The sequence below is a fragment of the Acomys russatus genome, chromosome 28, assembly GCF_903995435.1.
Source record: "Acomys russatus chromosome 28, mAcoRus1.1, whole genome shotgun sequence".
Lineage (NCBI taxonomy): Eukaryota > Metazoa > Chordata > Mammalia > Rodentia > Muridae > Acomys > Acomys russatus.
Genome location: NC_067164.1, coordinates 1,248,019 through 1,275,133, shown reverse-complemented (window position 1 = coordinate 1,275,133; position 27,115 = coordinate 1,248,019). Strand labels below are relative to the sequence as shown.

The following is a 27,115-nucleotide window of genomic DNA, read 5'->3' as shown; positions in this document are numbered from 1 at the left end:
ACCCTGAAGAAGTTAACATGTTAAAGGTGTGGTCCCAGAGTGACACTCCTGGGCTGAATGAAGTATGGACTTTTGAGAGGTAAGGCCTTGTGGAACATTCAGAGCACTAATGGCAGGCCCTGGAAGGGGACTAGGGGACAACAGTTTTGGTTCTCTTGTTAGTAATTTAAGTGGCGCTGACCTGCCATGTGGTCCTGAACACACAAAGCCACCCCAGGCCTGAACCACCCTTAATAAGACTTTTTTCCTTGTTGTCTCAGAGATTTGGTTCTAGTTACAAAATGCTAACACAAAACCCACTTGTTTCCTAAAGACATTTAGCTACTACTGTATATGGGGGTCTACTTGCATTACATGTTTCTATTTTCTTTTGCTTAAAATACCACTTACATAGACCTATATATGAAAATGCACTAGCAAATTGCGAACAAAGCCATACAAAAGAGAAAGACAGTTGTGTTTTTACATTTTATTCACCACAAACATTAAGATGCTAGAGCAAATGCTGGAGCCAGGCCTCTCAATAACTGATGCAAAGCTAACCCCGAGGCGTGCGCTTGCTACCCCCACCCCCTGAACATGCACTATCACTTAGCTTCACATAGGCTGATTTAGAGTCACAGGAGAGCTTCCTGATCTCTCCCTGTAACCGAGAACGTCAGCAAGTGTGCACAGCCTTGGCTAACACCATCATTCTGGGTGCCCTGGGGACATTTACACAAGGGAAAACACTAAATCTGTGTCTGTAAAGCATCGTATGTTAAATCACACAAATCAGGATTTCATTTTAAAGTGTTTATGAAGGCTGCTGCTGAGTCCAAGCATGCAGGTGCGCGACCACCTGGTCAAGCTGGATAAGCAGGTCCAACGACGCCGTGTTTCACTCATCCCAAGTATCTCCGTATTTGTTTACCTTGACTAGGGAAAAAAAAGCACAAATAATGATGATTCCAAACAGTAAAAGACACCACTTTAAGTCTGTTTGATGATGAGGCACTTCGCTTGCATTGAGTGGATAAGGGCACCTGAGAGTCAGCTGATAAAGAACTGAGCACAAATGGCCTGTATCAAACTATGTAACAGCTCAACCCCCATTTTAAAGGTGACATTAGTAATTTGCCCAAGGTATAAGCCTTAACAAGTACTGAGATTTGGAGATATGTTTCAAAGACAAATCCTGGTGCCTGCCTTTACAAATTTACCTAAATAAGCATGTGGTTGTATATGATAGTACATACCAAAACAAAATTACCAAAAAAAAAAAAAAAAAAAAAAAAAAAAAAAAGAAAAAAAATTGTTTTAAAATCATTAATAACTTAACTTTGCTTTTCACAAAAAGTAGAGTAATGGTGTAGTTAATTCAATCTCACCTATCAGTTGTCAAATGACAATGAGGGAAACTATTTCCCATATTCTGGCATCTTACAATATTAAATTTTCAAGGTCACTCCTGTCTTTTGTTGGCAGTGCTTTGGAACCCAGGGCCTAGGCATGCTGGGAAAGCACATTGCTACACTCAGCTCATTTCCTGTACTCTTTTACCTTCTCTCTACACAGCTTCTAGCTGTGAATTAACACCTATGGCAAAGACTCGCTCCAGCAACTCTAACAATGTTAAGAAGCAATGACTGCAGTGCAGTGTGGGCACTTCCTGAACACATGAAGTCAAAACAGCCTTTGTATCATCACATTAAAACCACCATACATTGCCCCACTGTTGTTCCATTTTGTTTATTCCTTTAAAACCGTGTGGTAGTTTTCTAAAGCATCCACAATGTGTGGTAGCACTGCTCTGACTACAAGTGCTTCCTATCTTAATCCCCAGTAAGATAAACACCACCATGAGTAATCCATATAAAGCTCTTTCCTTCCTTCCTTCCTTCCTTTTCTTTCCTTTCTTTTTCTCTCTCCTTCTTGGAGACAGGGCTTCTCTGTCTAACAGCCCTGGCTGTCTGGGAACTCACTCTATAGACCAGGCTGGTCTCGAACCCCCCTCTGCCTCTGCCTCCCCAGGGCTGGGGAGGCATCACTGCCCACCTTAATGCTCAAAATATTAACACTTTCAGAGATTCTGAACTACACTGTACCAATGTCCAAACTTCTGTTTAGATTCAAGAACATTTTAGAAAAATAAAAATTTCATAGCAGGTCTTTTCTTTAAATTGTGATATAAAGAGTAAGAAAAAAACCTCAGTTTTCTTCTAGAAACTAAGAGCTATATTTTACAGAGGTTTATTACTGTGTCATGCATGTAACAGCACTTCAAGAATGTCCAGTTAAAGCTCCACATGTCCAGTGCAGCAAATGCCAAAAGCACAGCAGAGCTCTTTCCCTAGCCTGTGAGCCTGAAAAATGAAAATAAAACGTGACAGTTCTTTCTGACACACAAGTGCAAATGCTATGCTGTAAGACATGGAGTAAAGGAGCATAAAAAGGGAAACTGGCTTCCTGTCCTCAGGATATGTGAGGCTTCCACTCGGAGCCTCAGTCAACCAGCATAAAGGACGTACGTGCCTACTAAGCGAGGCTACCAGCAGTGTTCTACATCAGAAATCTTTTTCAAAGGGAAGGAATTTTGTAACAAACTTTTGCTTTGTAGTTACAAAAAGTTGTAAAATGAAGCAATCATTAACAACTAGAAACCAAATTGGTTCTAAAAATTATTATAATACTAGAGAATTGCTATTATTTTTGCATTTTTATGGGAGATGGCCCTCCAGAAGTGACTAAGACCCGTCCTACCCTTGATAGTTTATTTACCCATTATATATTTACCACTTTGTTGTGTTATGTATAGAAACCAGGGCCTTCTAATCACCTCCCTTAGCTTTTATTTATTTGTCTATTTATTTAGGTTTTTTTGGTTTTTCAAGACAGGATAACCTTGTGTAACCTTGGCTGTCCTGGAACTCACTCTTTTGACCAGACTAGCCTTGAACTCTGAGATCTACCTGCCTCTGCCTTCCTAAGTACTGGGATTACAGGCATGTGCCACTGCACCCAGCTTTCCCCTTAACTTTTAAATGAGTGCACAGAAAACCTTCAAACAGGACCCATACCTTGGCATTTCTTTAGAAGTCATAAAATTCTAAACAGAAATCGTTTAAAAAAACAAAACAAAATAAACTCTAGTAAAAATGTCTTTCTTTAGATGAAAAATGCACCCAAAGTTTTACTTTTGTAACATATTACTGTCCAGAAAAATTAAACTACAACTTAAAACTTCTTAATTACAAAGGAAAAAGTCAAACTTCTCCCGGAAAAGCCCTGAAAGCTTGCCAATAATCCTTGTATGTTTATGTACTCAATTATGGATCCATGATTTTTCAAAAAGTATCAATAATGGACAATATTCAGGCCCTGGTCACTAAACCTGATTATGCAGAAGACTCGCTGAATTGTCAGGGAAAAGGCATCAGTTCCCAAGGTGACTCCTTACAAGGGAGAACACTGTATTAGAGAGCTGCTTTCTCTGTTGTGTCTTATTATAAAATAAATAATTTTTTAAAAATTCAATTTAATTATTAGCTGGGTGGGGGGTGGCAGGATATGCCTTTAATCCCAGCACTCGAGAGGCAGACAGATTTCTGAGTTCAAGTCCAACCTAGTCTAGAGTGAGTTACAGGACAGCCAGGGCTACAAACAGAAACCCTGTCTCAAAAAACAAAAACAAAACAAACAAAACATTTGTTTGTTATTATTTATGTCAAATGTGTGTGTTGCATCATGTCAAGTTCAACTTCGTGGATTCGGTTCTTTTTCTCTCTCCAGCGTGTGATTCCCAGGGGCTGACCTCGGGTCATCAGGCTTGGTGGCAGATGCCTTTACCTGCTGGCCCTCGTCATCCACTCTAAAGTAACTATTCTTTTAAAAATAATTTATTTTGGTAAATATATTGGTAAGCTAGACATATTAATATAATAACATTTTAAGCTGAAACTTCAGCTTTCGATCTAAGGAGTCCCATGATTAGACTAAACTGTCATACCTTCTTTTTTGGGCACTCTTTCCTGCACAGGCCTGACTGAGGGGTCAGTCCTGTGTGCTAAGGTCACTTCATACGACTCTCTGTTCTTACTCCTTAATTCCTCATATGTAATACTTTTTCTTTTGGGACTTTCTTCAAGGCTGGGATCAGGTCCTAAAACAACAAACAGTTAATGCGTGGTGATAAGGGTGGACAAGCCTAAAGCGACTGCATGTTGCAAAAGCTGTGACCTAAAATTGAAGCAGGAGAGTGAAGTCACAGAAGCAAACTACTCCTACCTCTGCAGAGGCTTCCCCCAAGACAATTACACAAGCACGGTCCCCCTCCCTTGTGCTGCTAAAATTTAAGATTAGTATCAACATTTTTACAAACTCAGCCATGGCTGCGGAGGGAACAATTTATAAGATCTAATAGTGTGGCTGAAACTTCCTAAATCCTGAAGTCATTAGTTCTATAGAACCAGAGTATCTATTGGTCGCAACTGAACAGAACTTGACAGTAAATCATATTAATACTTCTATAGACACATACTAGCTAAAATTTGTTTTTACTATGTTTATGGTGGTTAAACAAAAATACTTGAAATAACTATTCCATGGTATGAAACAGCCTCTGAACAGAGTAGAGCTGAGTCTAGCAGTCTGACAGCCCTGAGGTAGGAAAGGTCAGCTTGAGCAACTTGTTCTCTTCCTTCCGAAGAGTCAGTGTGCAGCACCAGGCAAATCCTCACACAAATAACGAGGTGGCCTCTGTAATTAATGATGGACAGGTCAGATGTGGAGCGTTGCTTAAGTTTATAAATAGCAAAAGGGCCGCACAAACAGTTCCAAAGCATACCTAATGGTAACACTCAGTGAATACCTACTCAAGACTGTACAGCACACTAAACTACCTTCCAGCAAGATACACAAACCAGGTGTGTCATTTTAGTAATATACTACCTAAATTTTGAGTCAATTTTTGTAAATGGTATTTATTTAAAACCCCAGTGACTAATCAGAATCTTCCAAGCAGTAAGTACTAAGTTGCATTTTTCACTCTCAATCTTTTTTTTGTTTGTTTGGAGACAGGGTTTCTCTGTGTAGCCTTGGCTGTCCTGGACTCACTTTGTAGACCAGGCTAGCCTCCAACTCATAGTGATCTGCCTGCCCCTGCCTCCCAAGTGCTGGGATTAAAGGCGTGTGCCACCACACCTGGCTCCACTCGAATCTTTTGTCTTGGTAGTATACTGTATCAATACAAAACAAACAGGATCTCAATTTATAACTTTTGCTAATATACCATGATTAGAAACCCATTTTTCCTGGAGAAGAAAAGTAATCATACATTAAATTAAAAAATAATCTTATATCCATTTTAAATCCTATATTACATTAGTGGTAAACAACCAGTGAAGTTATTTCCCTTCCCTTAAAGTCCTAAGGCACCTGTAGGAATTTTCAGGACTGTGGGGTCTGCATCCTCACCCCACTAGCCACTGGCACAAGTCCTTGGGCAAATCACTAAAGCCTCTCTGAATCCTGTTTTCTCCAACTGTGAAATAATTTGAAAGCATCATCTTTAGGATTCCTTCCAGGTCTACTTTTTTCTTGTATAACAAAGGACATTATTCTGACATTCTGTGATAAATGAAAGCATAAACACACAGAAGATCAGCAGAGACTTACACATGTTCTCCATGCGTAGGCTGACTAAATATTACGGCACTGTGCAGACAGTGTACTTTATTGTGCTGTGAAAGTTACTAAGGCCTGGAAGGAATAAGAAAGTGTGTAGCAGCACTGCCTAAAATTGGCAATTTATTAGCCAATGTAGCAAAGTGTCTTCTAGCTTTGAAAAGATCACTAAGTCTTTGAAATCCTTTAAAAAAAAAAAAAAAAAAAAAAAAAAAAAGAGCTAACAGTGGGGAGGTCAATATCTGGGCAGAGCAAGAGGGCCACAGGGATCCGCAGTGGTGAGTCTGACCTGGAGGGGAGGATGACAACACACACACAAAAACCACATGGGGACAGATGGATAGCTGCTATGAAGGGCATTAAAATTCATATTAAATATAGATCTTTCTCACTTGTGGGTAAAGACCAAAGAGACTTCTATCTGCTTTTATATGGAAAAAACTACAACACAAATTTTTGCTGATGAAAATGGTATGAAACAATTACATACAATTACAACAAAAGAGCTGGTGCATGCCTAGGATATAGGGAGAATGGATCTGAACTTAACTTAAAAAAATGAAACACAGGTGAAGATCAAGATCAGCCTTTAAAGAGAAGATGGTGTCTCTACTCTGCCTGCCCCTTTCCTGTTCTAACTTGGTATCTTTGGTTCCTAGCAGAAACAGCACTGGGGCCTTAGTATTAAGGAATTCAACAACATTCTCCTCAACTCAAGCCTTTTATCTTTTCTGCAACAGCTCCTTCCCTCTGCCCAAACTTTCAGTATAAGACATCATGTTCAGTAAATCTTTAGTGACAGTATTCTACAGTGCTACATCCAAGGTGCCACAAGCATGCATGGCTACTGAGCACTTGAAATGCTACCAGAGAAATTACCTTTACATTTCATTCAGTACTAATTAATTTACAAAGCCATACCTGGCTTGTGGATACTTTATGTTCTGAGCTACCTAGGTCCCTTTGGCACCTTTTTAAACATCCCCTAAAATATAATCAGCTTCTCTTTTTCCATTGCACCCTCTCCAGTCTCTCTAACCTGTATATAGACTCAATCTAGAGTCAAAAAGATAAAAACAAAGACACATCTCTAATCGTTGCCAAATTAGCCTTCAAAGTTATTTTCAAAGCATACTCGACAATGGTGCACAATTTCTTATCCAAGCCCTCTGAGTTAGAGATGTTATAAGTTTTAGAAAAATATTCTCATATATAATATTCCCAGACAGAAGGTCAGGGCAGGAATGTGTAATAAACAAGTCAAAAGTTTTATACAAAATATAGAGAAAAGGTCGCATAAGTAAACTAAATAAAGGCCATATCACTATTTGTCGCCAAGTGTGGTCCAGTTCCAACTCTTGGTCACACCAGTCACAGCTCTTGGTGTCTTAGGGTTTTAGATAAGGAACTGCAGGCCTGTATTTCCTGTTTCTTCTTCTTTTTCTTTTCAAATTTCCTCTTTTTTTTTTTTTTTTTTAAGATTTATTTATTTATTTATTATTTGTACAGTATTCTGCCTGCATGTGTGCCTGCAGGCCAGAGGAAGGCATCAGATCTCATTGTGGATGGCTGGGAACCACCATGCAGTTTCTGGGAATTGAACTCAGGACCTTTGGAAGAACAGACAGTGCTCCTAACCTCTGAGCCATCTCTCCAGCCCCTCTTTCCTGTTCCTAACTCTCTAATTTTCACTCTAGAATGAAAGGAAGGAACCTAGTGTGTCTTTAGTTTACTGTCCACTAGCGTTGTGTCTGATTACTTGAGCTAACTCCAACAGTTCTTTGAGAAGCATGGCCATCTCCACTCCAGATGAAGATATAAACTAATGACTAGTTACATAATTTAAATCCTGGCCTTATTCCAGTCTTTATACATTTACGCTCTGAACATAGTACTTACACAAATTTTGCAATACATTTTTAAGTGGATTTTCTCACATGACAACAATTCTGTAAAGCAGGTCTAACTTTTCCTTACGATTACAAACAGGAAACTGAGAGCCTTTATGACCAGCCTATCAAATATAGAACCTACACCTTCCAGAGCCTCTACGCCCCCAGGCACAGCCACCACTTCTTTCTGTTCCTCTGCATTTGTGAACGTCTCAACCATTGGGACAATCTGAAATTCATCCATCTCTTCCTGTATCCTCTTACAGAGTTTCTCTCGTTCATCTTTCTTTCCTCCACACCTAGCGAGAGTATGCTGGATGAATGAAGAAACCGAGGAAAAGAGCAAACATGCTGAGTCAGGCTAATGGATGAAGTTAGGCTGACAGGAGACAGTAGCACACAGAGGTGATATCCAGGAGAAAAGAGCATCAAATAAAGTGTATACATACGTTGGACCATAAAATGCTGAAATTCATTTCAAGAGAAGTTTCTACCTTGGGCAATATGGTCAGTAATACCAGTGGGAGTGGACTCATTCATAGAAGCGCTAAACGGAATTGGCTCATAACGAGGAAGTGTCTCCTCTATGTTGTCTGCTGCTGGAGATGTCACAAAAGAGGACTGACCACTCACATTTGAGTCATATTTTGACTTTTGAGCATAATGCCTGAAAAAGAATACCATAACACATAAGAACAAAGAGTCATTGTCTTTATATTAAGGTATAAAAATAAGCTATACATTTCTAAAATAATCATAATTATTTTTTAAGGTATTTGTAAGCCATTGAATAAAGTTTGTTTCTGCTATAAAAGCAGTCAAGCTATATCTTGACCCACTTAGGCACCTTAAACATGGTCACTAACTAAACAGGATGGTGACTATGGTAATCCCAGGCCCAGAGAGCCTCAGACAGGAAGATCCCAAGCTGGAGGCCAGATAGGGCTATAGTGTAACCATCTCAGAAGTAAACAGTCATTCAATAACAGGAAACAGAAAAACATACATTCAATTTTCTAAATATTTAGCTTTGGGGTAATTTCAATATATTTGTGTGCTAAAGTTCTTACATAGGAAAACATCCTTCAGAGTAGGTTTCAGCAAACATGTCCATGCTGCCCACTAATGGGTAGGGTATTTCCACCGCTACAGTCCACATCATCTATGACTAGCTGACACAGATACAGGTATTACTATTTCTCATAAAATTTACATTGCTTAATGATTCTATTACTTATGCATTTACCTACCCACACAGATAATCTATATTTTCACAATATAAAATCCAAAACATAATCTGAAGAACCCAAGAATGGGTTAAAACATCACTTTACTAGATTTCTAAGTCTGAAGACGTCTTTTGTTGTTTATTTGAGATGGTCTTACTATGTAGCCCTGGCTGTCCTTAACTCACAGGGAGGCTTGCTTCTGCCTCCCACTGCTAGGCTTAATGGCATGTGCTGCTATACCTACGTAGCATTAGAACTTTGAAATTTTTAACATTTCTAAGTGTAGTTTTAGGGATAGGAAGTAGAGATGTAGCCCAGGCTGGTCTGACACTTAATTCTCCTGCTTCAGCTTTCCAAGTGGTGATGAGCTGTATACACCACCCCATCATGTTATCATTTGCAGGAATTTTACTGTAGTTGTTTTGAAGATTTTTGTTTGTTTGTTTGTTTGTTTGTTTTGAGACAGGATTTCTCTGTGTCGCCTTGGCTGTCCTGGACCCCTTTTGTAGACCAGGCTGGCCTCGAACTCACAGCGATCCGCCTGCCTCTGCCTCATGAGTGCTGGGATTAAGGGCGTGCGCCACCACCGCCCAGCCCTGTTTTGAAGATTTAATTTTAACTTAACCAAATCACTCTGTAGGAAGTCTGGGAAAGACAGTAAAAATCTGACGTATTGCAACCAGTATTACTGAGGACTTGTATTATTTATTGGTATAAACTTTTCTTGAGACACAGCTTTATAAATAAACAATTTTATACTGTCTTTTCAGTATCAAAACCATTTTAGGACTGGAGAAATGGCTCAGAGGTTAAGAGCACTGATTGCTCTTCTAAAGGTCCTGAGTTCAATTCCCAGCAGCCACATGGTAGCTCACAACCATCTATAATGTGATCTGATGCCCTCTGCAGGCAAAACACTGTATACTTAATAGGTAAATAAATTATATAACCTACAACATTGCCAACATTAAAAAAAAACAATTTCCCTGAGACGCTTCACAGACTTCACAGTCACAGTGTAGAGCAGCTCATGATGTCCACTCGCAGGCGTAACGTGGCCACACACGTAATGTCCACTCACAGGCGTAACGTGGCCACACACGTAATGTCCACTCACAGGCGTAACGTGGCCACACACGTAATGTCCACTCACAGGCGTAACGTGGCCACACACATGATGTCCACTCGCAGGCGTAACGTGGCCACACACATGATGTCCACTCGCAGGCGTAACGTGGCCACACACATGATGTCCACTCGCAGGCGTAACGTGGCCACACACATGATGTCCACTCGCAGGCGTAACGTGGCCACACACATGATGTCCACTCGCAGGCGTAACGTGGCCACACACATGATGTCCACTCACAGGCGTAACGTGGCCACACCCCCTCCACTGGACATGATGCCAACGACAGTTTCTCTTCTATTTAAAGTTGTAAACAACCTTGAGCCTACAGTTTTTGTTTTGGTTTTTAATTTCCTTTGTATCTTATTTACAGCTTTGTAAATAACAAAATAAACAAACACTCCAAAATACCTTTAATCAATTTATACCAAAAATTGATTCAAGCACCACTTTGCTTTTGAAATATATTTAAGAATTAACTATGGTTCTTGGTATTATGAGACAGTCAAAACAAACATAAATGTACAGCAAGCTTCAAGAAAATCAAACAAGCTGGGCGTGGTGGCGCACGCCTTTAATCCCAGCACTCGGGAGGCAGAGGCAGGTGGATCACTGTGAGTTCGAGGCCAGCCTGGTCTACAAAGTGAGTCCAGGATGGCCAAGGCTACACAGAGAAACCCTGTCTCGAAAAAACAAAACAAAAAAAAAAAAACAAAAAAACAAAAAAACAAAAAAAAGGAAAGAAAATCAAACAGACAAATGTTTTCTGCTATGTTAATTTTTCTAAAAGCAATAAAAGAGAAAAGTGGCTATCCATCAAAATAAGATAGATTGACAAAATCTGGTACCTTGAAAGAAGTCCAAAATGCAACAAACCAAAAGTGCTTGCCAAATTGAACGAAAACAAGAATCCTTTATCCTTGGACAGGTCCTAAAAGCACCCAAATCTTGGTCTACTTTTTAAGGCAAAACACTTCTCTACTAAAGCAATGCCATAGGCATTTCAGGCTTCGCATTTTGACAGAGAGTTGCTGGTAAGTGCAGGTGAGAACTGACCTACCCAGGTGGAGAGGAGCGCCGCACTTGGCCTGACCGTAGAGCTTCTCCAAGGGGAGAGTTTTCAAGATTCTTGAACTTTTCTTGGCAGGTTTTCACGTAAGAAAGCTTTCCAGCAAAGTATCCCATGATACAAGCAACTTATTTGTAAAAAACAAACAAACAAACAAACAAATAAATTTTGTCAATGAATGGGCCTTTTTAGATAAAACCTTTTCTGTAATAGCATTTTTTAAAGTACATTTCTAAGTATCTCTTAGGCTTTAGAAAGACCAAGATTACCTAAAATGGTGATATAGACACTTTACATCAAATTATAGAGAAAGCCTATGAATATAACTCACTTTCTCCAAAGTGAAGTCAGCTCAAGTAAAGTAGCTATAACATGAGCCCAATCCTAATATACTACTTCCTAGACAAGAACAAGGCAGGGGGGATAAGCAAAGTAAGTTGTAGCCATGCGGACTGCCTTAAAGACAAAACTCAGTACAGCAAGCCCTTTAAAACAATGAATTACTTGAATTAGTAGACTCTCTACCCAACTCTTCTGTTACTATAAACAGACCAAATTTATTTAAGTACTGTATGTAAAATAATGTCAAATGAAAAGTTATTTTATATTGCAAAAGGGGGGAGCCTTTTAACACAGGACTTTATGCTGACATTAAAATTTTCAAGCATTACATTTAATGAAAAGCTTTAAACAACTTGACTTGAGACAGCATATAAACATGTAACATAACTAACTCAAAATATCTGATTTAAATTAATCATTTGAAAAAAGGGTAGGAAAAATATAGCATTATTCATACTTACATATAAGTTTAGGAATGGAACCATATTTTGGATGACTTGAGAGGATTCCTAAAGAAGAGTTAAATATTTATGAGTAACATTATTAGAAGGAAAAAATCATTTTTGACTATCTTAAAACAGCAAGTGCCAACAGTAACTCTTCTTTGTAATATTGGTGCCAACAGAAACTTTTCTAAATGACAAAAAAACACTACACATTGAGGAGGCAATTCTCCATAAATACACCTACAAGCTCAAGGTTTGACTGAAATCAAAACATTTTCCTTATTCTAAAAACCATGTGTTGACACAAAGTGCCAAGGCGAAACTGAAGAATAATAAACTATTATCAGGTATGAAGACCTATTGATAAACTAATAATAAATTAAGGTGGTCATTTATAAATATAAGAATAAGCTGAACTATCTCTTAAGAAAAAGCAACAGTGCAATACAGTAAATAAAAACAGTCCTTTCAAAACAGTGCAGAGTCAATAACATGTACCGTGAGTCCAGGTGGCATGAAATATGAAAGAAACATATCTAAAAAACTGTAAGAGATCACCTTCTCATCCTAGCCAAGATTTTAGAGCACAAAAAGTGGACTCTAAGTAAGTAGTCCATCAATGCTGACCTACAGATAGCCATGGGGACTTACTTTATTTGATTGTTTCTTTGTTGTATGCATACATGTGTGTGCAGTTGCCTGGCACGGCAGGTACAGAGGACAACTGCAGGAGGTGGCTCTTTCCTACCACCATGTGGACTTTGGGGACAGAACTCAGGTTGTCAAGCTTAGCAGGACGCATATATACTGCTAAGTCATCTCATCGAAGTCATCTCACTGATCCAATCATGGGATCTTGCTGCAAGCACTGCCACTAAAATCCATGTCACTGCTAGCTTAGAGTACACAGACTTCGACCAGGGTGAAGCTCAGTCACAGCATGATTTAGCGAGGGCTCAATTTTCAGCTCCCCTTACAAAATGTGCATAGATAGAAACAAAAGGCCAGAACAAGACTCCAAATACCAACAAATGAAGAAAACCAACATTAAAAATGTGAGCATGACTCAGGGCGTGGTGGTGCACACCTCTAATCCCAGTACTCGGGAGGCGGAGGCAGGCGGATCACTGAGTTCGAGGCCAGCCTGGTCTACAAAGCGAGTCCAGGACAGCCAGGGCTACACAGAGAAACCCTGTCTCGAAAAACCAAAAATAAATAAATAAATAAATAAATAAATAAATAAATAAAATAAAATAAAATAAAATAATTTTTTTTAAAAAGTGAGCATGAGAATAATAAAAATTTGTCATTTTGTGCTATATAGAATTAAAACAGCACAATCCACATCAGGTATGTGAGAGCATGGGAAAGTGAAGAAGGCAGGACGTGCTATCACAGAAGCCAAACACAAAGAAAGCTTCAAGAGCTGGGAAACGGAGCCAGGCACGGAAGCACCACACGTCTTTAATATCAGTGGCTGGGAAGCAGAATCAGGCAGGTCACTATGAGGCTAAGGCTAACCAGCCTGGGCTTCATGGAGTTTCAGGGCAATGGAGACACTATCTGCACCTCGACCCCACCCCGCTGCCAAAAAAGAAAAAAGAAAAGAAAACGGTACTGATGCGTGATGTTGGTCAGTAACAGTAACTGCCAATCAACACAGACGCTACAGCAATAACCTCTGATGTTTCCAACAATGATAAACATGGACTATACTGGATTAAAACACATAAAAAGTGCAGTGCTCACTCGTGAAATCAGACTCAAATTTGAAATAGTTGAGACTATTAAGTAAAACGCAGGAGGCTTTTCCTTTATGTTCTGTTCTTTTTTTTTTTAAGATTTATTTATTATGTAAGCAGTATGCATCAGATCACATTATAGATGGTTGTAAGCCACCATGTGGTTGCTGGGAATTGAACTCATGACCTCTAGAAGAGTAGTCAGTGCCCTTAACCGCTGAGCCATCTCTCCAGCCCGTTCTGTTCTTTTTTATTAGATCAAGAACAGGGATCAGGGGCTGGAGAGATGGCTCAGAGGTTAAGAGCACTGGCTGCTCTTCCAAAGGTGCTGAGTTCAATTCCCAGCAGCCACATGGTGGCTCACAACCATCTGTAATGAGATCCGGTGCCCTCTTGGTGCCCTCTTCTGGCATGCAGGTGTACACGCAGGCAGAGCAGTGTATAAAAAACAGGGATCAGCTAGTATAGCATGTCCAACACAACATACTATGGACCAAAAGATACACAAAACACTACCATCAGGATGAAATACACGTATTTGTAGATTCTGTCTGATTCTTTTCCCAAAAGCCTGCCCTAATTTTAATTTCTCCCTTTTCCTTAAGTTGCCCAGGATTTCCTGCCACCACAGGGGAAAAAAAATCTAAAGCTTTTCCTTCTTCACATCATAATCCAGACAGTAAAAGTATTACTTCTTCTGGTTCTACCTTAGCTACTTAATTATTTAATGAGGGTCTTGGTTCTGCCTCTATACATCCTTTTAGGGTGGGGGATAGGAGGAGGAGCACTTGGTATTAAACCTAGCGACTCACACATATCCCTTCCTGATACCTCTTCCTTTTTTTTTACTCAGAATCTTGCATATCTCTTAAAGGCCACATCTTTTAAAGACTGCTTTTGACTACAGTACAGATGATGATCTTCTTTGAATATCTACAACTGAGTATTTCACAACATGGTGCCTCAAGTTCTTATATTTCCTCCAGCATTTCCCAGAGAAACAGGTATGGTGGTATATGTCTGCAATCTCACACGCAGAAAGGGAAAGCTTAAGAATTACAAACTTAAGGCAAGTCGTAGCTACATATTGAGTTTAATGCCAGCCTGAGCTACATCAGATCCTGCCATCTTATAATAGTTTTTTTTTTAATCTAAAGCACATCCTATCATATTCATATTTACAAAGTAGCTAGTTAATTAAAAGAACCAATTTTTTAAAGATGTCTGGAGTTGCCAGGCAGTGGTGACACATATCTTTACTCTCAGCTCTCAGGAGGCAGAAGCAGGTGGACCTCTGAATTTGAGACCAGCCTGGCCTAAACACCAAGTTCCAGGACAGTCAAGGCTACACAGAGAAACCTTGTCTTAAAAACAAAACCAACCAACCAGATGTCTAGAGTCATATTATCATTACCACCACTTTCTGGAATGGTTCCCTGACAAAAACACAGGTAGAAGGTTATAAATGGGCTGGTAATTCACAAAGTAAATTTAACAAGCAACTCCAATGGCTGTACCCCTAATACATTAATACTTAATCTAAACCAAATCCCAGAGATGTACACTGAACTACTTACACCAACAAAATTTAGCCTCTCTGGGACTATTTAAAAAATTACCATGGGCTGGGGACATAGCTCAGTTGGTAAAGTGTGCATTTGTAAACTGGGACCCACTGGGCTGCCCAGTCTATTCTACTTGACTTCTAGGACAGTGAGGTAACCTGTAGAAGTGCTTGAGGAATGGCAGACAAGGTTACACCTGCATGCACACACAGACATGTGAAATTATACCACTAACCAGACCTCTGGATCTCTGAATTATTTTTGAAGATTAGGTGCTTTGCCTGTGTAAGGTCCTCTGGAGCTGTGGTTTTGAGTAGCTGCCAACCACTATACTGGTTTGAATAAGAATGGCTCCCACAGACTCATGTGTTTGCATGCTTGGCCAGTTAGGAGGTGTGGCCTTGTTGGAGGAAGTGTGTCACTGTGGAGGTGGGCTTTAAGGTCTCATGTACTCAATCTAGGCCTACTGTGGCAGCCTCCTGCTGCCTGTAGATCAAGATGTGGGACTCTCAGCTCCTTCTCCAGGAGCACTGTCTGGCTGCATGCCACCACACTACCTGTCACAGTGATAGTGTGTTAAACTGTAGGTATAATGTTATTGTGCACTGTGTAAGGCTTCAAACGTTGGTTTCTGTGGCCCCCATATCCAGCTCCAATCCTTGTTCTGAGAAGAGCCTGTCTAAACTTTGCTCCTCATTTGTTCCCTGATATGTCAATAAAGAGGCTTGATAGCCATTGACTGAGCAGGGTAGAGAATAAGGCTGGACTTCCTGTCAGCCAGGAGAAGAGGAGGGGGTGAGGAGGTGGGGATTTAGCAAAGAGGAGAGGTCCAGATATCAGAAGAGAGCAGCTGGAGCAGAGAAAGCCATAAAAGCAAGTATCTAGGGGATTTATACTGGGAGGAAGCCAGATTAGCCTAGAGAGTTAAGACATTAATACTGCTCAGTTCTTGTGCCATAAAGCTTGTCAAATAAATAGAATAATCTACTCTCAATTATTTGGGTGCTAGCCAGGTTAAGAGAAAAACTGCAATACAATTTTAAAACAACCACTAACACTAAACTTCTGAAACTGTAAGCCAGGGCCAATTAAATGTTTTCCTTTTAGCCCTAAGACAACCACCATGCGGGTGCTTGGAACTGAACCTGAATCCTTTGCAAGAACATGAGCACTCTTAACTGCTGAGCCATCTCTCCGTGCCCTCTAATCTATCTTGCTCTCTTTTTCTTTCTTTCCTTCTTTTTTTAAATGCTAACTCATCCTTACCTATCCCCAAGATGAGGAGACAAAGCCATTAAAGAAAACTATAGGTCTTTAAGCCAGTACATATGAATCACCTTAAATTTGTAAAACAGATTGCAATATTGACTCAGTATGCCTGGTATGGGCCCAGATTCTGCATTTCTTACAATATCTAAGGATGCAATGTCCAACTAGCCCAGGTTTTCTGCTCTCCTTGCAAACTAGTCACAAGGGTTGGTTGGTTGGTTGGTTTTTAATGTCTGAGTCTAAGCCACATGTGCTCCCTGGCACTGGTTACAAGGTTGTAAGAAAGCTGGAGTGAGTATAGGAACCAAACGCAGGTCCTCTGGAGAACAGCTAGTGCTCCTAACCACTGGACCATCCCTCCAGACCGATCGACAAATGTTACGGTGCTTTTTTGCTCTTGTGGATTTCTACTAATAGCAAATTCTCTGGCTGGCTGGGGATTTTGTTGAAGCAGAGTCTCAAGTAACTCAGGATGCCTTGAATTTCTGATCCTCCTGGTTCCACTTTCCAAGTGCTGGGACTAGTGGCATGTGCAACCAAACCCAGTTTGTTTGTTTGTTTGTTTAAATAAAGTGTCAGGGTTCAAACCCTGGCTTCCTGTACATAGGCAGGTACTGTAATAATAATAATAACACATGCACCCAGATCTAGCCAATGGACAGGACATTCTCCACAGTTGAGTGGAGAGCAGGGTCTGACTTTCACACAAACTCTGGTGCCCCATATTTGACCATGTCCCCTGGAATGGGGAGGCCTGGTGGCACTCAGGGGAAGGACAGCAGGCTACCAAGATGAGACTTGATACCCTATGAGCATATACAGGGGGAGGAGGTCCCCCTCAGTCACAGTCATAGGGGAGGGGAGTAAGGGGAAAAAGGGAGGGAGAGAGGAATGGGAGGATACAAGGGATGGGATAACAATTGAGATGTAATATGAATAAATTAATAAAATATCTTAAAAATAATAACACATGCCCAGCCAGGTGTGGTAACATACACCTTTAATTCCAGCACTCAGGAGGCAGAGGCAGGTAGTTCTCTGTGAGTTCGAGGCCAGCCTGGTCTACAAAGTGAGTCCAGGACAGCCAGAGCTACACAGAGAAACCCTGTTTCAGAAAAAAACAAAAACCAAACCACATGCCCAATGCCATCAAAATATCAAATCAATATAATCAAGTAAGTGGGTCTAGATAGACAAAATTGTTCCAATACTGTATAAGCTTAATCAATTATCATGCTTAATAAGATATTTCCTTATTTAAAAATCAGGAAAATAAGATAAAGCAAGATATGAAAAATGTTAATTAAATGTGAATTTGAACACTTACCTTTACTAATTAATCCTTGAGTAATCAACATACTTGTAGCAGCCAATGGCACAGCTATAGGAAGAAAAAGAACTTGTTAATATCAACAAAAGGAAATACTGTTCTGAGTACACTAGGAGATAGGTAAATTAGTATCAGTAACAGTGAAACCATCAAGATACAGATTCAACAACCAAGATCTCTAAAGCTGCACTGTGTATACACTACAAAAATAAAGGAGTATTTTGAGAAAACATTTCAAAATATTAAAACAATATAATCCAAGAAATCATCTAGATTTAGGTTTCAATAGCAATTCACTAAACTAATCAACTTAAACAACAAAGTAGATTGTCCAGAAGTCACCGCTGAAGTAGCCAAATTCCACATAGTCTAAGTGCCTCATGTGAACTATCTCATCTACCTTTTATCATCACATCTGCATTGTCATATTACTACCATTTACAAAATAAGCTTAAAGATGTTAAGAACCTTATTCTCTTAAAACCACCTACTTAAATAATCATTAGGTCTCATAACCTAATGAAATCTGCCTAGTATCAGGCCCTAAGATTTTAGGCTTTATATTATACTATGTCAGACAAAATGTATTTGACCATGTGATTAACCTGGTAGCTGGGAGAACGAAATCATGTATTTAAAATATTCCTTAAAACCATATGAAACTATATAAAAGATATTGCTAGTCCATAATTCCAAAATGATTTAGAACTTAAAAAAAGAGCTATAAATCATTTTACACCAGCACTTAGAATTTTCTGCAGTGACAGGACTTGATACTTGACTTACTAGCTTGACAAGCAACTGGATCTGGTAACTGACCTGTAGACAGTTTCCCTAGACTGATAATAAGTTTACCTAAATAAGTATCTCGCCTGTTTGTACAAATAGAGTCTACACTGAAAAACTTTCCACCTGGGAGACTGGAATTTCAGTAGCAGCCAGGCTAAGGGTGCCCATGTGATCAGTCCCCAATAAAAACCCTGACTCTGGATCTCTAGTGAGCATACACAGTAGACAGACTCTGAGATGCAAGTGTCCATCTTCCTCTGAACTCCACTAATGCTTCCTTACCTAATATTGCTTTTTATATTTTAATTGTAAATTATTTTGAATTTAAATAACTACATGCACCTGGTGAACGGCATGCTGTACAAAGAGCCAGAGAAGGCTACGGCCATACCACCCTGAACGCGCCCGATCTCAGAAGCTAGGCAGGGGCGGGCCTGGTTAGTATTTAGATGGGAGACAAAGAGCCAAAGAGTAATAGTCTTTGTGCCAACTATGCAACTGCCATTTTACAGCAAAAGCACCAAACAGAAAACATGAAAAAAATGAACTTAACCTTTTCTAATAAAATGTTACTTATGGACACAAAATAGTAATTATAGTAATTTGCATATGTAATCAAATTGGTCTTTTTTCTCCCAACTATTTTAAATGTATAAAAATTATTTTAGCATACTAAATACAAAACTGCATCTGGTCTATGGCTGTAGTCTGCTCAACCTTTGTCTAAGCTATGTGGCAATTTAAAAACAAAATTAAACATTTTACTTAGAGAAATTTTATGATCAAGATTTCTAATTCTATAATTGGACATTAGCTTTGCTAGCAGACATAATTTGCAGCCGCCCTAAGGTCTGGCTGCTTACTATTCTACTTACTAACAGATTTTACCTTTGCTGGAAAAACGCTTTCTTTAATGCTGGCTGGTTAGAGCGCCTTCATGTATTACCATTTAAGGTTTTTCAAAGAACAAATTGTTTTTAATTACAGCATCAGCTCGTCTTGGTTCAAGGACTGTTAACGCGTAGCACTGAAGAATTACAGGAGGTAAGAAGCGATGCGTTAGTCAGCTGCCCCACAGTGGGCAGCTCTCTGTCTCTGAGACAAAGAGCAACAGTCCTGGTAATGTGCTGCTGCTGTGCTATTTCCACTTGCCACCATGACGGCAGACATCTTCTATGCCACAAGGGATAATGATTAGGCTAAAGTTCTATCCAACTTACAGCATCTACTTTACATAACACCAAAAGAGAATGGCCAGCTGAAGGGCTTTGGCAGGTGTCTCCCCATCAGTCTTCACCCCAATCAGAGTAAACCAGAACAGACAACTCATGTGCTCAAACAACACAGGAGATTCGTGGGGTTGATCTGGGATCAGAACCCAAGTTCTCTGGCTCCCAGGTCAGTGGCCTTTACCACTATGTCATTACTACCCCAGTCTGTAAACAATCTCTTTCTTTAGATAAGTCAGTAATAGTGATAACCGCTGTCCCCACCATATCCAAGAATTTCCACAGTTCCTTGAGTTCTTTTCTCCTCCTAACTGCAAAATACTAAATTCCCAACAGTTTTCAATGGAAACTTTAATGCATTAGTCAGTATGTACATATACATATATACACACACACAGAGACACATACATATAGCCATTTAATAGATAACTATCTAAAGTTATAATTGTAAAGTTAGAATTAAATCCCACAATTCCATGAGATAGGTAGCTATTACCCCCATTTTATAGATAAACAAATGGTGACATGAATAGAAACTTGCCAAATCTCACAGCTCTTAAAAGTTGGGACTTGAATCCAGACACTAAGATAGGTCCAAGAATCTGTTTATTTCCCCTTTGTTTTATTTAACTGTTTATCAAGAATCTGTTTTTAGCATTGATAATACTAATTTGGAGATACGTAGTTATAACCTGACTTTTCATAGAGAAGAGTCTGTTCACCCCGGAGAGAGCATCCATATATCAAATAAAGATTTCATCCAAGTCGAGTTGTGAACCAGTGTGCTTACTGGAGACTCTTTACAGGAGCACAGGTGGCTCAAAAGGTACCCAATTGATCAGGAAGTCCCCTGAGCAATTTATGGTTGGCTGTGGCACCATAGCATGGCTGACTCACAAAAAAGCTACATCAGTGATGACTCCCCCCAACAACTTTTGAGCAGCTACTTTCTCCAAAGAGCCCCCTCAACAGATCCAGGCTATTGTCACTATGCTGGTTACACACCACAAGTAGATACCAAGTCCCTAACATGGGAGACTCTGGTTGCTGGACAAAACAAAACAAAAGAAAAAAACTCAAGCCGGCAATGTCCTCCCTAGTGGTTAAATCTACAGTATCAGACAGCATTACGCAGGATGATGGGAAAGGATGGCGCCCAGTAGTCCTGGTGGCCATGCCAAGAAGATGTGGCTGCTGCTATAATGCTGGCATGAGGCATGACTAATGCAGATGAAGACAACAGGTTTCCAGGTGAATTGAAACCTCCCCACAGAAAAGTAATGTTTGATACTGTGAGCCAGGCATGAACTTATGACCAAGAATATTGTAGGCCCAGTAGGGAAGCCATGACTATTGTTTTAAATGTACATGATGAAACTGCCTCCTAAACATTTGTGTTTATGCCTGTAGACTGCTGCCACTGTTGGACATATTAAAAGGAAACTTGTTTTTATGGTGATAGTGATGACTGTGGAAACTCTTGACTGACGAGACTGTTTGCTGTGACAGTGACTCACTGCTCAGATGGTCACCATACATCTTCATCTTCCCCTGAAAGAAGGGACATGAGCAAGAAAGCACGTTAAGAGCCAAGAGTGCAGTGTAGTTGTTTCCTCTGGGTTGGAGAGGACCATTTCCTCAAGAAGCCTCTCTTCCTGCAGGCTGTGAGAGGTAAATAAGTCAGAGCAGCCTCCATGTATGTGCTGCATGCTGGGAAACTTGTGAGTGATGCACCTGCTCAAGGGTCAGCCAAGCTCCTACAGTAATAACTCTAAGCTAACTCCATGCTTCGCCAGGCTGGATCCGGTGAAGCCTTTCTTTGTTCTACCGGTGCTAGCCCAATCTGGGTAAACACATGTCTAAGTCTCTCCAGGGAAAGCCACATAACACTATCAACACGCATGTACAACAGAACTCATGCAATCTGTAACGGATGCCATACACCATACACCATGCCAGTAATTCCAAAGGTTGAGAACTACGAAGTACATAATATGCAACAAAGGATATTTCATGTACAGAGCCTTTTGTTATGTTACTTTCATAAGCTAACTAACAGTTACCTTATAGAAACATTTTTTTAGATTAATGAGTCTGATTTTAAACTAGAAGGAATGGTTTACAGATGTCAAAAAGGTTTAAAAAGTATAATCACTACATTTCCAGGGAGTTATAATTACTTTTCACATTCTGCTCAAGCCAAAACTTAGTAAAATCAATCCGATTACTCATCGGTATAAATATGTGTGCCACAAAAAGCATTCCTTATTTGTGAAATGTTATAAAGTACAAATTTTTCTGTTAGGTAACTATTAAATCCTCATGGTAATTACACATGTTTAATTCCTTATCATCTGCTGTAAAGTTTTATATAGTCCTAAAGTTTGGTGCTGTCATAATATGGACCACTTAGTTCATCTCTGATTTAAGTGTCTGATTAAGCAGTCCCATCCGGGAGGCAGGCAGATCTCTGTGAGTTCAAGACCAGAATGGTCTATATAGTGAGTTTCAGGACATCTAGAGCTTTATCTCACAAAAATACAAAAACTGAACAAAAATAAGTCTAATGCTACTTATTAATCTTTTGTCTAGTAGCCCAGCTGGAAAGACAATAGCAAGCTATTTTCACCTGTCCTTATTTCTCTCAATTTGAAATAACTATGTAATTAAAATGTACCTTATTATTCATATGTCACTTTCCTATATATGAAATCCTGCCTATAGATCACTACCCTTCAATGCAATTTAAGCATAATAATGTTACGGCCATTTCAAAAGCATACATTTATCAGCCAGAAATAAATCTGGATACAACAGTATGCATTAGCTTAACACATTACATATCAAATTCTATCAAAGGCTATCTAGTCTAGCCTTTTCCATGTAGAATCCTGCAGCACAGCACAGGGAGACCTTCAACTAGCTATGTAGCTCAGGGCCAGCCTCAAACTGAAGATCCTCCTGTCTGCCACCTGAGGACTGGGATTAAACAGGTTTTTCTCTTTCTTAATTCTATGTCATCAAGACTTGAAAATAGGGCTGGAAAGATGGCTCAGCAGTTAAGAGCACTGTCTACTCTTCCAGGGGATCTGAGTTCAATTCACAGGAACCACATAGAGGCTTACAACCATCTATGAGATCTGATGCCCTCTTCTGCCATGGAGATGTATATGCAGACAGAGCGCTCATACATAAAATAAATAAATCTTTACCGAAAAAAAGGACTTGAAAATAATTTGTTGAGCCATAAGTGTAAAACTGCCATTCTAAATTTATTTAGGTATCTTGGTATTACCACTTAACCTTTATTTTTTCTTTATTCCCTCATCAATATTTTCAAAAATTGCCATTTTACATTCTTTAAAAAAGGTAACACTGCTGTAGCATTTCTACGGAGGTCAGAGGGTAACTTTTTGGAATGGCTCCTCCTGTTCACTCAGGTTCTATACACTGAACTCAAGGCTTGGCAGGCTCTCCCACTGAGCCATCTCCCAGACCCCTTTCTTGTTTCTTCCCCCTTTTAAAATTATATCCTGCAGGGCTGGAGAGATGGCTCACCGGTTAAGAGACCTGACCGACTGCTCTGCAAAGTGCTGAGTTCAGTTCCTAGCACCCACATGGCAACTCACAGCAGTCTGTAACTCCAGCTGCAAATGAGCCTCACCCTCTTGTAAGCCTCCTCAGGCATCAAATACACAGTCCACAGACATCACGCGGGCAAAATACCCACAGATAGAAAATAAAAACAAAGATGGAAAGAAAGCTTTAAATTCCTGTCAGAATTACCTACAGCAATTGTAAAGGCACTGTGATTTCAGAAGCACCAGCAGGACTCGGTATAAAGTAAGCAGATCACTGTGTTTGTGACGTGGTCTACCATGGAGTCCAGGCAGAATAAGCACATATTCAAGGCTAGCCTGGCCTACTTCCCTTGGGGTGCTGGTGATTTGGTTCTTTCGATCCTTTTGTGATTCCTCCACCACCATGCTGGGACTAGGGAGCAAACCTGGGCCTCATTAGCCCTATCACTGGATAGAATCCAACTCCCAACCTGGTCGACAACAACAAGAATCCTAATCTTAAGGCCTGTAGTCAGAAATCAAGAGCTGACAGTATAGCAGCCTCACTGTGGTAAAAGGCAGCAGGCTAGTTGTTGTGACAGTCACTAAGAGTTTTATTAAAACCCCAACCAAGTTTGTGGTTCAGACAGACCTGGCTTCAAGGCCCAACAACGACTCAACAGCTAAAGAGGAACACAGGCGGACACACTTCACACCTCTAACCCGGAATCCTTCACCTCTACAGTGAGGTGGTTAGCAGCCTCATGCTGTGACTACCGACACAATTCCACTTGTTTCCTTACTCTATTAGTGATAACCAACCACACTACACCCAGAGTGTCCCAGTGTGTGACTTGTAATTATAATTTCAAACTTAAATTTAAGTCAATATGTAGGTTAAAGTTTTGGATTAAATTATGCTGATTAGAAAATGATAAACCAGGGCTGGAAAGATGGTTCGGTGGTAACGTGCCTGCAATGGAAACATCAAGATTTGAGTTCTGGTCGCCAAAATTCATGTGAAGAGGCAGGCATGGACACTCCAGTGCTGGCAGGCAGAGTTAGGAAGATCCTGGGGGCTCACTAGATGGCCAATTTAGTCAAAATGGTGTAACTTCAGGTTCAGTGCGAAACCCTGTCTAGAAAAACAAGATGGTGGTAGCCTATACCTTCACCTTAGCACGGAGGATCTCCGTGCGTTGAGGCCAGCCTGGTCTACAGAGCCAGTTCCAGGACAGCCAAGGCTACACAGAGGCCCTTTCTGGGGGGTGGGAGGAGAGAGAAATGGCAAGGAACGGAGAAAGACAGACATCTCTGCCCTCCACATATACACACACACAACACAAATACACCCATGTACATCCTTTAAAAACTTTCTTAAAGTTTAACTCACATCTGAACCAGAAGCTTTCCTCATTGCACTCTGCAAAGACTCTCCGCTCCTCCTCTGTTGGAATGTAATCAGCCCCTATGTCTTTTTAGAGAAAAATTGAAAGTCATTTTAAGGCTGAAAAGTTAGTTCTGCCTACTGGTAACAAGAATATTTTTTAAAAAATAAAACAATGAAGAAACTAGCTTGTTAACTTTTTTTAAAAACAATTTTGACTTCCAACAGAATTTATTCTTACTACCTGTTAGTCAGACAGGCTGGACAGTGTTCAATGAAAGTATGGAAAACCACCTCCCACCCCTGTTCCGATAATAAGGAATTTTGAGATTGTAACAAGAGAATATTAAAGCCCTGTGTGTGACTATACAGATGTCACACCCATAAAGCCAGCTGTTACTCAAGCAATTAAAATTTCCTTACACAGAAAGTGCTAATTATAAATACTTAATATGATAGTTACGGGGAATTGGTCTTGGAACTTCTGCATTCGGCTCTCGAAAATCAGCCCTCCCATTCATAGTTCCTGTATCAGAAACATTTACATCCAAGTATTATAAAGTATCAGAATAGGTTAATTATCTATAACCAGTTTACTTGTAAATCAACAAATATTTACTGAACATTAAACATTTTTTAAAATCAATTTTATTTTACATGCACGGTTGTTTGGTTTGCATGCATGCACTCTGGTACCTGAGGAGACCAAAGATGCTGGCTCCCCAGGAACTGGAGCTGCGGATGGTTGTGACACTGTGGTGTGGGTACTGGGAATGGAACCCAGGTATTACAGAAAAGCCAGTGCTCTTAACTGCTGAGCCATCTCTTCAGGCCCTGACCAGCACATTTCAACTGCTTAAGAAAATAACCGAATGAAAATGGGTTGTAAACACACTATTTGAACTAAGCATTCATGTTCAGTTCTTTAATGGAAAAGCGGGCATATAAGAACAGCTGACATAATTTCCCTTCTGAGGCTAGGTTATTCACATTATTCTGGATCTGGGTTCAAAAAACAAAACAGAAACAACAGCAACAAAAACCCCACAATCCTGAACAAATGGAGGAAAAATCTCAATGCATTTCCAGGTCTCTAATAACTAACCAAATAAATAAATAAATAACTGCATCGTCTCCCACAACAGCAGTCAAAAAAAATATAACGACGTCACATTCTCGGGAGGTGGCTGCAAACTACGAATCTTCCAAACTTCCCTTCACCGACCTAAATAATCTTCAAAAACTAAAATAAATTAGATTTAGAAACCCAAAGAGCATTCCAAGAACGTATATCGACTGATATTTTTTTAGTCTTCCTTTAAACTCGGACCTCAGCATTTCAGGTAAGGTAATGAGTAACCTCATGCTTAAAACAATCGCACCGCGGTATGATTTGCACGATGCCGAAGACGAAGTACCTTCCGTAAGTTGTTTAGGGCTTACTGCGTACCCATCCCTTATGAGAGCAAGGTCTCAGAAAAGGTAAACTGAACTGTTGGGTGGAGGAAGCATCCAGAGGAAGCTTATCAAACTGCAAAACGGTACTAGGAAGAAAAGAGGGGGAAAAAACTGAACCCGCATCTTCCCCAGAGGCTGGAGGGCCGTGCGACCACCTGAACACTACAGATCAAAGCTCGCAATTGCAAAGAAAAAGGCTGCAGCGAAGGCCAGCCGCTGCCACCCACCTCGGCCACCGCGGGTTTCCCATCCACCCACCCACGCAAGCCCCAGCCACCCGGGTCACCGGCCAAGGCCCGCGGCGCGACCAGACACCTCTAGGCAGGAAAATGGCGGAAAGCGCGAGGCGGCGGCGGGTGAAGGGTGGGAGCCTGGCAGACACACTGAGGCCAGCTGCGCCACCACACCCACCTCACGACGGAGGAGGCGAGGCAGCGACCCGGGGTAGAGGCCGGCGGAGGACCCCAGAGACGGGCACCGCGGATAACGCGGGAACCCGGCAAGGGGAGAGAGGGTAGCTGCAACGCGGTCGTCAAGAAGTCACCCAGACCCAAGCACGTTCGGACCGGGACCCGGAAGCCGTGCCTTCGACCGGAAATGACGTAAGAGCCGCTCTGCCGCGGGCCAGCCTTGCAACGCTCGAGTGTCGGCCCCGCCCCATCCAATTGGTCCCACCTCCTTTCACCCCTCAAAGGCCGCCGCATTCCAGAGCTACACTGCGGCTGCGCGCGTTATGGGACTGCAGCTCCTCCCCGCCTCGAGCGAGGTTCGATGCTCTTGTGATGTGACCCAGAGATTGTTCGGTGACCGGCCGGTAGGGATGTTCTGGAACACCTACACACACACACACACACACACACACGCCCCTTCCTTGGTCACACAATACACACATGCCCCTTCCTTGGTCACACACACCTACATACACACACGCCCCTTCCTTGGTCACACACACCTACACACACACACACACACACACACGCCCCTTCCTTGGTCACACACACACACACATGCCCCT

The 27,115-nt window shown here is 40.7% G+C and overlaps 1 protein-coding gene across 3 annotated transcripts; it reads right to left on the bottom strand.

Annotated features, from left to right (window-relative positions):
* Positions 1-454: 454 nt before the first annotated feature.
* On the bottom strand, positions 455-26,677 carry Ociad1 (OCIA domain containing 1). Of its 3 annotated transcripts, XM_051170101.1 has the most exons (9): positions 26,512-26,677; positions 25,106-25,168; positions 24,649-24,729; positions 17,675-17,728; positions 11,787-11,834; positions 10,975-11,110; positions 8,051-8,223; positions 3,989-4,141; positions 455-918 (listed from the first exon to the last, which is right to left on the bottom strand). In XM_051170101.1, the coding sequence occupies exons 2-9, from the start codon at positions 25,161-25,163 to the stop codon at positions 881-883; spliced, it is 741 nt and encodes a 246-aa protein (XP_051026058.1). In that variant the 5' UTR covers positions 25,164-25,168; positions 26,512-26,677; the 3' UTR covers positions 455-880. The 3 variants fall into 3 exon arrangements, with proteins under 3 accessions (XP_051026058.1, XP_051026060.1, XP_051026059.1); XM_051170103.1 differs by lacking the exon at positions 3,989-4,141 and having other exon boundaries at positions 8,006-8,223; XM_051170102.1 differs by lacking the exon at positions 3,989-4,141.
* Between the last annotated feature and the right edge of the window lie 438 nt (positions 26,678-27,115).